The sequence below is a fragment of the Biomphalaria glabrata genome, chromosome 12 (assembly GCF_947242115.1).
Source record: "Biomphalaria glabrata chromosome 12, xgBioGlab47.1, whole genome shotgun sequence".
In the NCBI taxonomy this organism is placed as follows: Eukaryota; Metazoa; Mollusca; class Gastropoda; family Planorbidae; genus Biomphalaria; species Biomphalaria glabrata.
The window spans coordinates 4,241,974-4,255,856 of NC_074722.1; the positions used below are offsets into that span (position 1 = coordinate 4,241,974).

The 13,883-nt window shown below is 41.3% G+C and overlaps 1 protein-coding gene across 1 annotated transcript; it reads left to right on the top strand.

Annotated features, from left to right (window-relative positions):
• The first annotated feature begins 4,856 nt into the window (after positions 1–4,856).
• Positions 4,857–13,834, top strand: LOC106059454 (sulfotransferase 1B1-like). Its single transcript, XM_056006660.1, has 9 exons — positions 4,857–5,065; positions 6,285–6,362; positions 7,060–7,214; positions 7,928–8,087; positions 8,722–8,888; positions 9,469–9,572; positions 10,471–10,651; positions 13,047–13,170; positions 13,399–13,834. The coding sequence occupies exons 2-8, from the start codon at positions 6,286–6,288 to the stop codon at positions 13,157–13,159; spliced, it is 957 nt and encodes a 318-aa protein (XP_055862635.1). The 5' UTR covers positions 4,857–5,065; position 6,285; the 3' UTR covers positions 13,160–13,170; positions 13,399–13,834.
• Positions 13,835–13,883: the final 49 nt, after the last annotated feature.

Below are 13,883 nucleotides of genomic sequence, written 5' to 3' on the forward strand. Positions count from 1 at the left end.
GGAGGCTAGGTGGGGCTACTAGCATAGCTTCTTTTTTACACCCTGCTGGTTGGGTTTAAAAGTTGTATTCTTATAGGATGGCCACAAATTTCAGTTCCACAGCGTGTATTTTTATCTTTATTTGGAAGAGTTCATGATCACTTTTACTAAGTAGAGTAATCATTAGACGAGACGCTGACATTTTCTACTTTGTTCTGTGTAATCGTACAATTTTGGCTGACAAAATAATTATTTGGCTTTTCAGCTGTACTTAATCTGGCCAAGTGCCTCTTTTGCATTGTTGGTTCCTCGACGACCACATCTTTATTTCATTATACATTATACAAAAATATAGTCTCCCCCATGTGCTTATCTGGCATATTACACTAGCTAGAGTTAAAGGCATTAAATACTCTAAGCACTTATTCATTGGTTATTCTGGTTGATTCAATGGAAGTATCAAGTCATTTGTTGTTCTGGCTGATTCCCTGGTGGTATCAAGTCATTGGTTGTTCTGGCTGATTCACAGGTGATGTCAAGTCATTGGTTGTTTAGGCTGATTCACTGGTGATGTCAAGTCATTGGTTGTTCTGGCTGATTCACTGGTGATGTCAAGTCATTGGTTGTTTTGGCTGATTCACTGGTGATGTCAAGTCATTGGTTGTTCTGGCTGATTCACAGGTGGTATCAAGTCACTGTTTATTCTGGGTGATTCACAGGTGATGTCAAGTCATTGGTTGTTCTGGCTGATTCACTGGTGGTATCAAGTCATTAGTTGTTCTGGCTGATTCACAGGTGATGTCAAGTCATTGGTTGTTCTGGCTGATTCACTGTTGGTATCAAGTCATTGGTTGTTCTGGCTGATTCACAGGTGATGTCAAGTCATTGGTTGTTCTGGCTGATTCACTGGTGGTATCAAGTCATTGGTTGTTCTGGCTGATTCACAGGTGATGTCAAGTCATTGGTTGTTTTGGCTGATTCACTGGTGGTATCAAGTCATTGGTTGTTTTGGCTGATTCACAGGTGATGTCAAGTCATTGGTTGTTCTGGCTGATTCACTGGTGGTATCAAGTCATTGGTTCTTCTGGCTGATTCACAGGTGATGTCAAGTCATTGGTTGTTTTGGCTGATTCACTGGTGATGTCAAGTCATTGTTTATTCTGGCTGATTCACAGGTGATGTCAAGTCATTGGTTGTTCTGGCTGATTCACAGGTGGTATCAAGTCACTGTTTATTCTGGCTGATTCACAGGTGATGTCAAGTCATTGGTTGTTCTGGCTGATTCACTGGTGGTATCAAGTCATTAGTTGTTCTGGCTGATTCACAGGTGATGTCAAGTCATTGGTTGTTCTGGCTGATTCACTGTTGGTATCAAGTCATTGGTTGTTCTGGCTGATTCACAGGTGATGTCAAGTCATTGGTTGTTCTGGCTGATTCACTGGTGGTATCAAGTCATTGGTTGTTCTGGCTGATTCACAGGTGATGTCAAGTCATTGGTTGTTTTGGCTGATTCACTGGTGGTATCAAGTCATTGGTTGTTTTGGCTGATTCACAGGTGATGTCAAGTCATTGGTTGTTTTGGCTGATTCACAGGTGATGTCAAGTCATTGGTTGTTTTGGCTGATTCACAGGTGATGTCAAGTCATTGGTTGTTTTGGCTGATTCACTGGTGGTATCAAGTCATTGGTTGTTCTGGCTGATTCACTGGTGGTATCAAGTCATTGGTTGTTTTGGCTGATTCACTGGTTGTATCAAGTCATTGTTTATTCTGGCTGATTCACAGGTGATGTCAAGTCATTGGTTGTTTTGGCTGATTCACAGGTGATGTCAAGTCATTGGTTGTTTTGGCTGATTCACAGGTGATGTCAAGTCATTGGTTGTTATGGCTGATTCACAGGTGATGTCAAGTCATTGGTTGTTTTGGCTGATTCACTGGTGGTATCAAGTCATTGGTTGTTCTGGCTGATTCACTGGTGGTATCAAGTCATTGTTTATTCTGGCTGATTCACTGGTGGTATCAAGTCATTGGTTGTTCTGGCTGATTCACTGGTTGTATCAAGTCATTGTTTATTCTGGCTGATTCACTGGTGGTATCAAGTCATTGGTTGTTCTGGCTGATTCACTGGTGGTATCAAGTCATTGGTTGTTCTGGCTGATTCACTGGTGGTATCAAGTCATTGGTTTTTCTGGCTGATTCTCATTAGAGTTGACTGGACTCAGGGTGGACTCAGAGTGGACTCATGGTGGACTCAGAGTGGACTCCGGGACGTCTGGAAACCCTTTACCCCTCGACCACCACGTGTTCCTAGGCTTCCGACTACTCTGATTGGTTCTCTCTCCTACACCAGGCTGCATCTCACCTTGGCTCTGCCTCTCGCCCCCATCACGCCTCTCACTACAGCAGCGCTACTCGCCTCACCACCGCCTCTCACCTCACCACCGCCTCTCGCCCCATCACCGCCTCTCACCCTCACCACCGCCTCTAACCCTCACCACCGCCTCTCACCCTCACCACCGCCTTTCGCCCCATCACCACCTCTCACCCTCACCACCGCCTCTAACCCTCACCACCACCTCTCACCCTCACCACCGCCTTTCGCCTCACCACCGCCTCTAACCCTCACCACCGCCTCTCACCCTCACCACCGCCTTTTGCCCCATCACCGCCTCTCACCCTCACCACCGCCTCTCACCCTCACCACCGCCTCTCACCCTCACCACCGCCTCTAACCCTCACCACCGCCTTTCGCCCCATCACCGCCTCTCACCCTCACCACCGCCTCTAACCCTCACCACCGCCTCTCACGCTCACCACCGCCTCTAACCCTCACCACCGCCTCTCACCCTCACCACCGCCTCTAACCCTCACCACCGCCTCTAACCCTCACCACCGCCTCTAACCCTCACCACCGCCTCTCACCCTCACCACCGCCTTTCGCCCCATCACCGCCTCTAACCCTCACCACCGCCTCTCACCCTCACCACCGCCTCTCACCCTCACCACCGCCTCTCCCCTAACCACCGCCTCTAACCCTCACCACCGCCTCTCACCCTCACCACCGCCTCTAACCCTCACCACCGCCTCTCACCCTCACCACCGCCTTTCGCCCCATCACCGCCTCTCACCCTCACCACCGCCTCTCGCCCCATCACCGCCTCTCACCCTCACCACCAACCCTCCCCCGTCACCGCCTCTCACCCTCACCACCGCCTCTCGCCCCATCACCGCCTTTCACCCTCACCACCAACCCTCCCCCGTCACCGCCTCTCACCCTCACCACCGCCTCTCACCCCATCACCGCCTTTCACCCTCACCACCGCCTCTCGCCCCATCACCGCCTCTCACCCTCACCACCGCCTCTCGCCCCATCACCGCCTTTCACCCTCACCACCGACCCTCCCCCATCACCGCCTCTCACCCTCACCACCGCCTCACACCCTCACCACCGCCTCTCACCCTCACCACCGCCTCTTACCCTCACCACCGTCTTTCGCCCCATCACCACCTCTCACCCTCACAACCGCCTCTCGCCTTATCACCGCCTCTCACCCTCACCACCAACCCTCCCCCGTCACCGCCTCTCACCCTCACCACCGCCTTTCGCCCCATCACCACCTCTCACCCTCACAACCGCCTCTCACCCTCACCACCGCCTCTCACCCTCACCACCAACCCTCCCCCGTCACCGCCTCTCACCCTCACCACCGCCTTTCACCCTCACCACCGACCCTCCCCCATCACCGCCTCTAACCCTCACCACCGACCATCCCCCATCACCGCCTCTGGTGAAAATGATATTGTTGTCAAACAAGTTTATTACGTAGCTCAATGTATACAAATAAGAAAAAAATATCTTTAAACTTTTTAAAAAACATTAAACACTTCTTATATCCTATCCAGGTTTGTCAATGATTATTTAATAGTTCAGTAATCTCAACAAACAAATCCAGGTAAAGCCTACTCGGATCCAAGCATCTAGATTAATGGACATGATATAAATACAGTGGACAGATTCACCTATCTTGGCAGCACCCTTCCAGAAACGGAAAGATCGACCTGCGTATCGCCAAGGCAGTGCATCATATGGCAGACTGTCTAAAAATGTCTGGAACAGACAAGGTATCACCACAAACACAAAGCTAGGGATCTATCGAGCTGTCATCCTCCCTACATTGCCCTATGCCCCAGAAACGTGGACAGTATACAGAAAACATGCACACAAAAAAACTGAACCACTTCCACAAGACATGTCTAAGAATAATACCAAATTTCATATGGCAAGAAAAAACACCAGATACTGAAGTCCTTCGAAGAATGGGTCTGCAAAGCATCCACACAATCTTGATGCAGTCCTACCTGCGATGGGCAGGTCACATCTGCAGAATCGAAAACCGTCGCATCCCTAAACGACTCCTGTATAGCCAATAAAGAGAAGGAAAGCGCTCACAAGGCGGACAAAGAAAACGCGTCAGGGACACCCTCAAAGCTTTTCAGAAAGCCTTCAGCATTGACCCTGCCAGCTGGGAGACAGAAGCACATGACAGAGCATCATGGCATCGCTCTGTGAATACTGGCGCAGAGGACAAGTGAACAGCGCTGGCAGAAGAAAAGGGTCAGAGAAGGCCAATGACAGCTCCAGTTGAAATACCTGCCCAGTGTGCAGCCGAACATTCCGGGCTCACATAGGTCTCACCAGCCACATGAGGAGGCATAAAACCCCAGTGCAAAGCCCTCAGCCCCCTGGATGACAAAAGTGGTCATCATCCAACCACGATGGACGAACTATATATAATTTAAACAAAAATGACCTATTAGGGATTAGATGGGGCGGTGACGGAAAGGGACTGATAACTCAGCCTGTGTACTATTTCAAAGGCCATAGGTCATTCAAAGTGCTGGTCTCAGTTTAACCGACTAAATAATGATTCACTCTTGATTCTTCACGCTGCCGGTGATAACATCTAAACGTTTTGAAATTGGTTCGTTCTGGGCTTAAGTTTGGGTTTGATAACTTTGTTACATATGTTGATCTGGGAGCTAATTTAACTGTAATTCAGTGAGATATTATTTGGAACCAGAAAAAACGTAAGTCCTAAAGACAATTATTGTTCTGTTTGAAGCAGTATACATGTTTATTCATAGATCTAGTTCGGATCGGTACACAAGTATAGAGAAAATACTATTTCTAGGTCTTTTTTTTTAATTTAAAAAGGAATTAGGAACTATTTAAGAATTTAATTTTTTAATTATTTATTTTTCGTAACTATAATATTTTTAGTTCTAAAAGGAAAAAAAAATCCTCATTCACCATTTTTTTAAACGCAAATTAAATAAAGTACTCAATACTAGAGACATGTTGAAAATGTATCCAATAGCAATAAACGAAGACTAGGATTTTATATTCTGTAACGATAGAAAGTTATGACAACTTCAATATCACTATGTTTATTTCCATGCTTGATGACATCATAATTAATTTAGTTTAAATTGTAACTATTTAAATTGTACCATTAAACTCATATAAATGAAAAAACAAAACAATAAAGCCACTAGCCAAAAAAAAAAAAAAAAAAAGGCAGAGCCCAAAAATGAAACAAATTAAAGAGGCGAATGCTCAAGGATTCCTAGGATGTAAATAGCTCGATAAGTGAGTTCAGAAGCTAAAAAAAAAAGCTATGGTTTAAAAAAAAAAAAGAAAATTAATTTCGGCATCAATAGGGCGCTTCTATGTCCGTCCAGCCCTAATGGGTACCTGTCATTAGTTGGGAAAAGTAAAGGCGGTTGGTCGTTGTACTGGCCACATGACATCCTCGTTAACAATGGGCCCTTACATCATCTGCCCTATAAACCACATGGCTTGAAAAGAGAACGCTTTAAGCACGAAATATTACTAGGGGCCTACATAATTTACTAATTGTCATATTATATAATCTTGAATAGCATATTATAGTGTTAGTTGCCCTATATATAGTATGCAAGAGATCATTTAATTTCGGTAGACATATATCACAACTACACTACCAGGAGGCGCGGTGGCTTAGCGGTAAAGCTCTTGGCTTCCGAACCGGAGACCGGGGTTTGAATCCTGGTAAAGACTGGGATTTTTAATTTCCGATCTTCGGGCGCCTCTGAGTTCACCCAGCTCTAATGGGCACCTGACATTAGTTGGGGAAAAATAAAGGCGGTTGGTCGTTGTGCTGGCCACATGACACCCTCGTTAACCGTAGGCCACAGAAACAGATGACTTTTACATCATCTGCCCTAGGTCTGAAAGGGGAACTTCTTTTTTTCTTTACACTCCCAGGATGTCAAACCAAGCGTCGTTGGATGCTCCTCCTGAATGGATGGACGATGTCCCGCCCCTTGCTACTCTGACTGACAGGTAAGTTCTGAAATATGTCTATCTTTTAGATATTCTTGGTCACAATTATAAAGTTCTACTTTAAACTAAAACAACCCTACTTTCGCTCTTTCCCTGAATATCTATTGACCTAATTTGAGATAACAATAGTGCCAGTGAATTAGAGATCCTAACTTTTATTACCAAGCTGATATCAACTCACAATGTCTCTGGTACACATTTCGGACGAGTTACTTCTCCCACTTCCTATTCACGGAACAAGTTGAAACTTTGCACATTTATACATTGTCCCTAACAAAACATGAACCAATTTTAAAAATTACCAATTAATGTATTAAAAAGTGGCATATAAATAATTTTGTTTGATATCGAAAAGGGAAATAAATCTTACAGTATTTGTAAAAAATGGCTGCATTTGTGGAATTCTTTTTTTTTTAAAGTATTTTTTGTATTCTGCTTGTTTTAATTTTGATATCAGCCCGTTACGTTTGAAACTATCTTGTCCAACTTTGTATCAGTGTTATAGGCTGCATCATTCCTAGCCACCTAGGAGACGGAAGACTCCTAACATTTTATTTGTATTTGTCCAACAAACGTTTCGCTTATATAATGTATAAACCTTTGAGCTCCCAGATTTGGCAACAGTTTCTATTTTGGCAATGCTGGAGATTTTTGGTTCCACCCGTTTCGTATGATGTATAAACCTTTGAGTTTCCAGATTTGGCAACAGTTTCTATTTTGGCAATGCTGGAGATTTTTGGTTCCACCCATTCCGTATAGGCGCTGACAACGACTTCAGAACACACGTCCAAGATATTAGGTCAATGAACATAAGAGATGACGATATCATGATTTGCTCTTACCCAAAAACTGGTAAATCACTTTTTTTTGTGTGTCTGATATGATTTTATTACAAGGATATCAACCAGTCCTCCATACACTGATGTTATAAAGATATCAACCTGTCCTCCATACACTGATGTTATAAAGATATCAACCTGTCCTCCATACACTGATGTTATAAAGATATCAACCTGTCCTCCCTTCACTGATGTTATAATTTATCAACCAGTCCTCCATACACTGATGTTATAAAGATATCAACCAGTCCTCCATTCACTGAAGTTATAATTTATCAACCAGTCCTCCATTCACTGATGTTATAATTTATCAACCAGTCCTCCCTTCACTGATGTTATAATTTATCAACCAGTCCTCCATACACTGATGTTATAAAGATATCAACCAGTCCTCCATTCACTGAAGTTATAATTTATCAACCAGTCCTCCATTCACTGATGTTATAATTTATCAACCAATCCTCCCTTCACTGATGTTATAAGGATGTCAACCAGTCCTCCCTTCACTGATGTTATAAAGATATCAACCAGTCCTCCATTCACTGATGTTATAACTCCTCCATACACCGATGTTATTGTTACTGATGATCTTTTGTTTCTGAAGGACACAAATATAAAACGTCTATTCAGAAAACATTTCAAAAATTTTGTAAATCCACTTGGTAATTTTTTGATTATAAATAAATCTTGATTCAACCAGTAAGCTCATTAAAATCTTGACCACAGGTCTTCACTGGAATATGGAAATAGTCAAAATGCTGATGGATGGATCAGCTAACATGGACAACGAGGTGGAGGCCAGAAGATGTTTCTTAGATTCCACAAGGATATCCAGTGTCTCTGACAGAGCTTCTCCCAGACTCTTGCTAACACATGTGCCATTTAGGTAATTAGAGCTAGATCTAGGTTTTCCGGCAAGGCCACTCAGGCTATTGACGACGCATGCGTATGGGTGTTATCTTATCTTATCTTATATAATACAGACGTTACTTCAAAAAAGAAGATGATTACGTCCTACGCCTCATGCATTTAGTCATGCATATTAACCAATGACTTAAATTCTTCCAAGTCACTGGTTTTCCTGGCTAGCTCAGGCAACCCATTCCATGCTCTAATAGCACTAGGGAAGAAGGAGTATTTGTACAAATTTGTCCTAGCATATGGGACGAGGAATGTGCCTTTATCTTTGTGTCTTTCAGAGTATTTTATTAAATTTTGTTTTTGTATTTGAAGATTATGGTTCAGTGTTTTATGTATTATTGCTACTTTACTTTTGAGCCTTCTGTCCTGAAGGCTTTCTAAATTTAGTGATTTTACTAAAGGTGTTACTCTAGTCAAATGTTATACCAAGATCTAGCTTTTCTGACATAATATAATGCAGGCTATCGACAACGTTTGTACCATACATGTACTTAAATCTAGATCTAGGTTTTCTGGCATAATTTCATTCAGAATATTCAGAATTTATGTATTGTCAAAAAACTCTATAGTTACTTGTTACGCTTATCTTTTCTTTTCAGATGGTTACCAAAACAAGCCTTGGAGAAAAAAATTAAAATAATCTTTTTGAACAGAAACCCCAAAGATACATTGGTATCACTTTATCATCACATGCATAGCCATAAAGTTCCTTTAAACTATCCTGGAACATTTGAACAGTTTTTTCATTTGTTTCTAGAAGTTGGCTGTAAGTTTGTCATTTAACTCTTTCTCTCCTAATTGACGATACCATGGTTGATTTGACTCCATTAAATTAAATTATTAATTTTTGGTTTCATAAACTTTTATTTGTGTTATATAAAAAGAGCATGCATTCTCCTAAAAATTCTATACCAAAAGTAAGTTTTCTGATTACAAACAAAAATGTTATTAAAGTTTAATAATAACATTGCAGAATATACAAATGTGAAAAATAAACAATTCTGTCAGAACGTGGAGTATAATTACGGAGATCAAGAGTTAATGTTGTATAGTTAAGAAACAGAACATTTAATAGGCTGACATTTTCTAATGTATGAATATCAAAGACTGCAAATGTAAGCAGTGGCGTAGTATCCATGGCGCGAAGGGGTTCAATGAACCCGGGCCCACGGGTACCTTGCTACGTCACTGAATGTAGCCTAAGCCTTAACATCTTTAAAACTTTTATTTTGTCATTACAATAACATTAAAAACACACTTTTCTTCTATATTAATCCCATTATGGAAACAAATTAGACACTTCAGTTCTTAAGATAACAATACCAATCAAACATTGAATTCTTCAGATATCTATGGCGATCTGTTTGACTACTTAATGGAGTGGCAGAATGGAATGGAGGACAACCCAGATGTTCCTTTCTATACTTGTGTGTTTGAAGAGATGAAACTAGTGAGTATTTATGTGTTCAATAGAGATATGTCTAAGTCTTCAATTTCATATATTAATAGATAGATTGATGTTTTAATGGATGGGTGGACAAACAGATAGATAGATAGATAGATAGATAGATAGATAGATAGATAGATAGATAGATAGATAGATAGATAGATAGATAGATAGATAGATAGATAGATAGATAGATAGATAGATAGATAGATAGATAGATAGATAGATAGATAGATAGATGGATGGATGGATGGATAGATAAATAGATAGATAGATAGATAGATAGATAGATAGATAGATAGATAGATAGATAGATAGATAGATAGATAGATAGATAGATAGATAGATAGATCATTGTATTGAGAACCTTTTCAAAGTCCTCGGCCCAGCGTTTCAGGATTTCTTCTTTATCTGTCAATAGGATTGTTCCATCAGCATTTAGCAGACGGGGTGAGCCTGACTTTGTGGGTCAAAGGACCTCGTTTATGGCATGGCATGGATTATTATTTTAAGTGACTACGACTTTATAAAGGGGTTGCGGTGGCTGAGTGGTTAAGCGCTTGGCTTCCGAACCTCAGGTCCTGGGTTCGAATATCGGTGAAGACTGGAATTTTGAATTTCGAGATTTTCAGGGCGCCCCTGAGTCCACTCAACTCTAATGGGTACCTGACTTTAGTTGGGGAAAGTAAAGGCGGTTGGTCGTTGTGCTGGCCACATGACACCCTGCTCGTTAACCGTCGGCCATTAAAACAGATGGTCTTGATATCGTCTGCCACATGGGTCAAGGTCTGAAAGGGGAAACTTTAATTATTTTTCGAGTTTTTTTCTTTTTTACTTAGTTATCTCCCTTGCATTACATTTTTTTTTAAAAAGGCATACATTTGTACACATTTTATTCTAGAATCCCGAAGAAGCAGTTAAAAAGTTGAACCAGTTTCTTGGTACAGGCTGTAGTGAAGAGTTGTGTGAACAAATTGCTGACGCTTGCAATTTTACTAAAATGAAACAGCAAAAAGAGAGCACAGCGCCACCTATAGTGAATGCTCTATTCAAGGGAAATAAAATCGCTTTTTACAGGAAAGGTGATTACTTTAGTACAATGTTTCCCAAACTGTGTTCCAGGGAACTGCGAGGCCTGAATATTGGTAAAATTAACTAGTAGGCCACCACATGAATTAATTTCTCTAAACAAAAATAAGCCAAGAAAAGCGCTAGTTACTCATTTTGTCCGAAGTGTTCCGTTATGGTAAAAGTTTTGGAAACTCTGCTATAGTAGCTCTATGAAAGTCTTGTTCTCTGCTAATCAATTATGCCCGTTGATGGTTGGGGACAAAATTAATTGTAATACATATTTTGCGAATTTTATTCTATTAAACGTAAATAAACATTCTCAAGCACTTTTGGCCTTTGGTTAAGAGAAAGAAAAAGAAAGCTGCCCTATTAGCTAGCCCTAAAACAGATACATATGCATGCACGAACTTGGGCAAACTGTGCCGCTCCAGAATAGGCTTGATAAGTCACACCTGATTCTGACCCGTCACAAGTCGAATCAAAAACCAGTGACTCGTCTCACAAGTGAGACAAGTATTTCTTGTATCTGACAAAACAAGAATCAATAAACAAAAAAAAAATTACTTATTTAACTCTTGGTAATTAATTATAAGGTTTAGTATCGAACAAGGGAAAGAAATTGTACTTGACAGATGTGATGGTATAAGTTGAATTAGTCCCCTTGAGGAGGCTTGAGCGATAAGTTCGAATTCACTTCTTCCCTCCCCCCCCCCCTTACTGTTTCTAACAGGTCCACAAAGTGATAGGATCATAATGTACTGTCCCGTACTGAGAAAGTGATAGGATCATAGCGTACTGTCCCGTACTGAGAAAGTGATAGGATCATAGCGTACTGTCCCGTACTGAGAAAGTGATAGGATCATAGCGTACTGTCCCGTACTGAGAAAGTGATAGGATCATAGCGTACTGTCCCGTACTGAGAAAGTGATAGGATCATAGCGTACTGTCCCGTACTGAGAAAGTGATAGGATCATAGCGTACTGTCCCGTACTGAGAAAGTGATAGGATCATAGCGTACTGTCCCGTACTGAGAAAGTGATAGGATCATAGTGTACTGTCCCGTACTGAGAAAGTGATAGGATCATAGCGTACTGTCCCGTACTGAGAAAGTGATAGGATCATAGCGTACTGTCCCGTACTGAGAAAGTGATAGGATCATAGCGTACTGTCCCGTACTGAGAAAGTGATAGGATCATAGCGTACTGTCCCGTACTGAGAAAGTGATAGGATCATAGCGTACTGTCCCGTACTGAGAAAGTGATAGGATCATAGTGTACTGACCCGTACTGAGAAAGTGATAGGATCATAGCGTACTGTCCCGTACTGAGAAAGTGATAGGATCATAGCGTACTGTCCCGTACTGAGAGGGTGATAGGATCATAGCGTACTGTCCCGTACTGAGAAAGTGATAGGATCATAGCGTACTTTCCCGTACTGAGAGAGTGATAGGATCATAGCGGACTGTCCCGTACTGAGAGAGTGATAGGATCATAGTGTACTGTCCCGTACTGAGAAAGTGATAGGATCATAGTGTACTGTCCCGTACTGAGAAAGTGATAGGATCATAGCGTACTGTCCCGTACTGAGAAAGTGATAGGATCATAGTGTACTGTCCCGTACTGAGAAAGTGATAGGATCATAGTGTACTGTCCCGTACTGAGAAAGTGATAGGATCATAGCGTACTGTCCCGTACTGAGAAAGTGATAGGATCATAGCGTACTGTCCCGTACTGAGAAAGTGATAGGATCATAGCGTACTGTCCCGTACTGAGAAAGTGATAGGATCATGGCGTACTGTCCCGTACTGAGAAAGTGATAGGATCATAGCGCACTGTCCCGTACTGAGAAAGTGATAGGATCATAGCGTACTGTCCCGTACTGAGAGAGTGATAGGATCATAGCGTACTGTCCCGTACTGAGAGAGTGATAGGATCATAGCGTACTGTCCCGTACTGAGAAAGTGATAGGATCATAGCGTACTGTCCCGTACTGAGAAAGTGATAGGATCATAGCGTACTGTCCCGTACTGAGAAGTGATAGGATCATAGCGTACTGTCCCGTACTGAGAAAGTGATAGGATCATAGCGTACTGTCCCGTACTGAGAAAGTGATAGGATCATAGCGTACTGTCCCGTACTGAGAAAGTGATAGGATCATAGTGTACTGTCCCGTACTGAGAAAGCTAAAAGCATGAAATAGCGCTAAACAAAACATTTTGTGAAAATATTTCTGATCACACAGATTTATTATTGTCCATCTAGATCTATTTTAAATTTACTTACATAACTGATCAAAACTTATTGTCATAATTACACATCATATAAACTTTAAAAAAAAAAGTATTTTAAAATGTTTTTCTTGCTTTTTTTTTGTTTTGATAAGATCAATAACTTGTGTTATCCTCAGGTGAAGTGGGAGATTGGAAGAACTGGTTCACTGTGGCCATGAATGAACAATTTGATCAAGAATACAACAAGAGAATGTCCAACTATAAGACCGTCTACAAATATACTCTCTAATTTATTTATGTAATTAATTTCTTTTTTACCTTTTTTACCTATCCCTTAGTCTGTTGGACCGTTGGGGCACCAATCAAGATTTCGACCGTCTTTCTCCATTCCTCACTGTCTTTTGCCTTGTTTAAAACCTCTATCAATGGTAGGTCCGTCCATTCTTTTATGTTGTCCTCCCATCGCTTTCTCTGTCTGCCTCTTCTTTTTTTTCCTGGTACTGTTCCCTGGAGGAAGGTCTTTGCGCAAATTAATTTCTATGCAGTAACAAATAAAACGCACACAGTTATTTGTTAAATAGTCTAAATAAAAATGTGTTAATTTACTTGACTTGTACAAAATCACGTAAAATTTCAAATCTTAGTGTCGTATTCATTCAACACGCATCTTCTCAAAGTGTTATGGAGCGTCTATGAGCGAGTTTCTTATGTGACCATGAGAAAAAGTGGGCGGATGGTTTGGTTGTGTTGGCTGAATGGATTCTGATGAATTCAAGAGGTGGCCAGTCGTAGTTTAAGTTAATAATAACTGTCGTGAACGTTGAAGACAAAACAAGCAAGAGACTTGAAACAGATTTAGATGCAGTGTGATTTTTTTATTTTATTTATCACTTCACTAGAGTTTGTACATACATCTATGTTCAAGTTTAAGCTGTTTAGAAATAATAGTTATATTTAAAGTTTCTTTTAAGAGATCTGTTCAAGTTGTTTTTAAGCTCTACATTAAATGAATT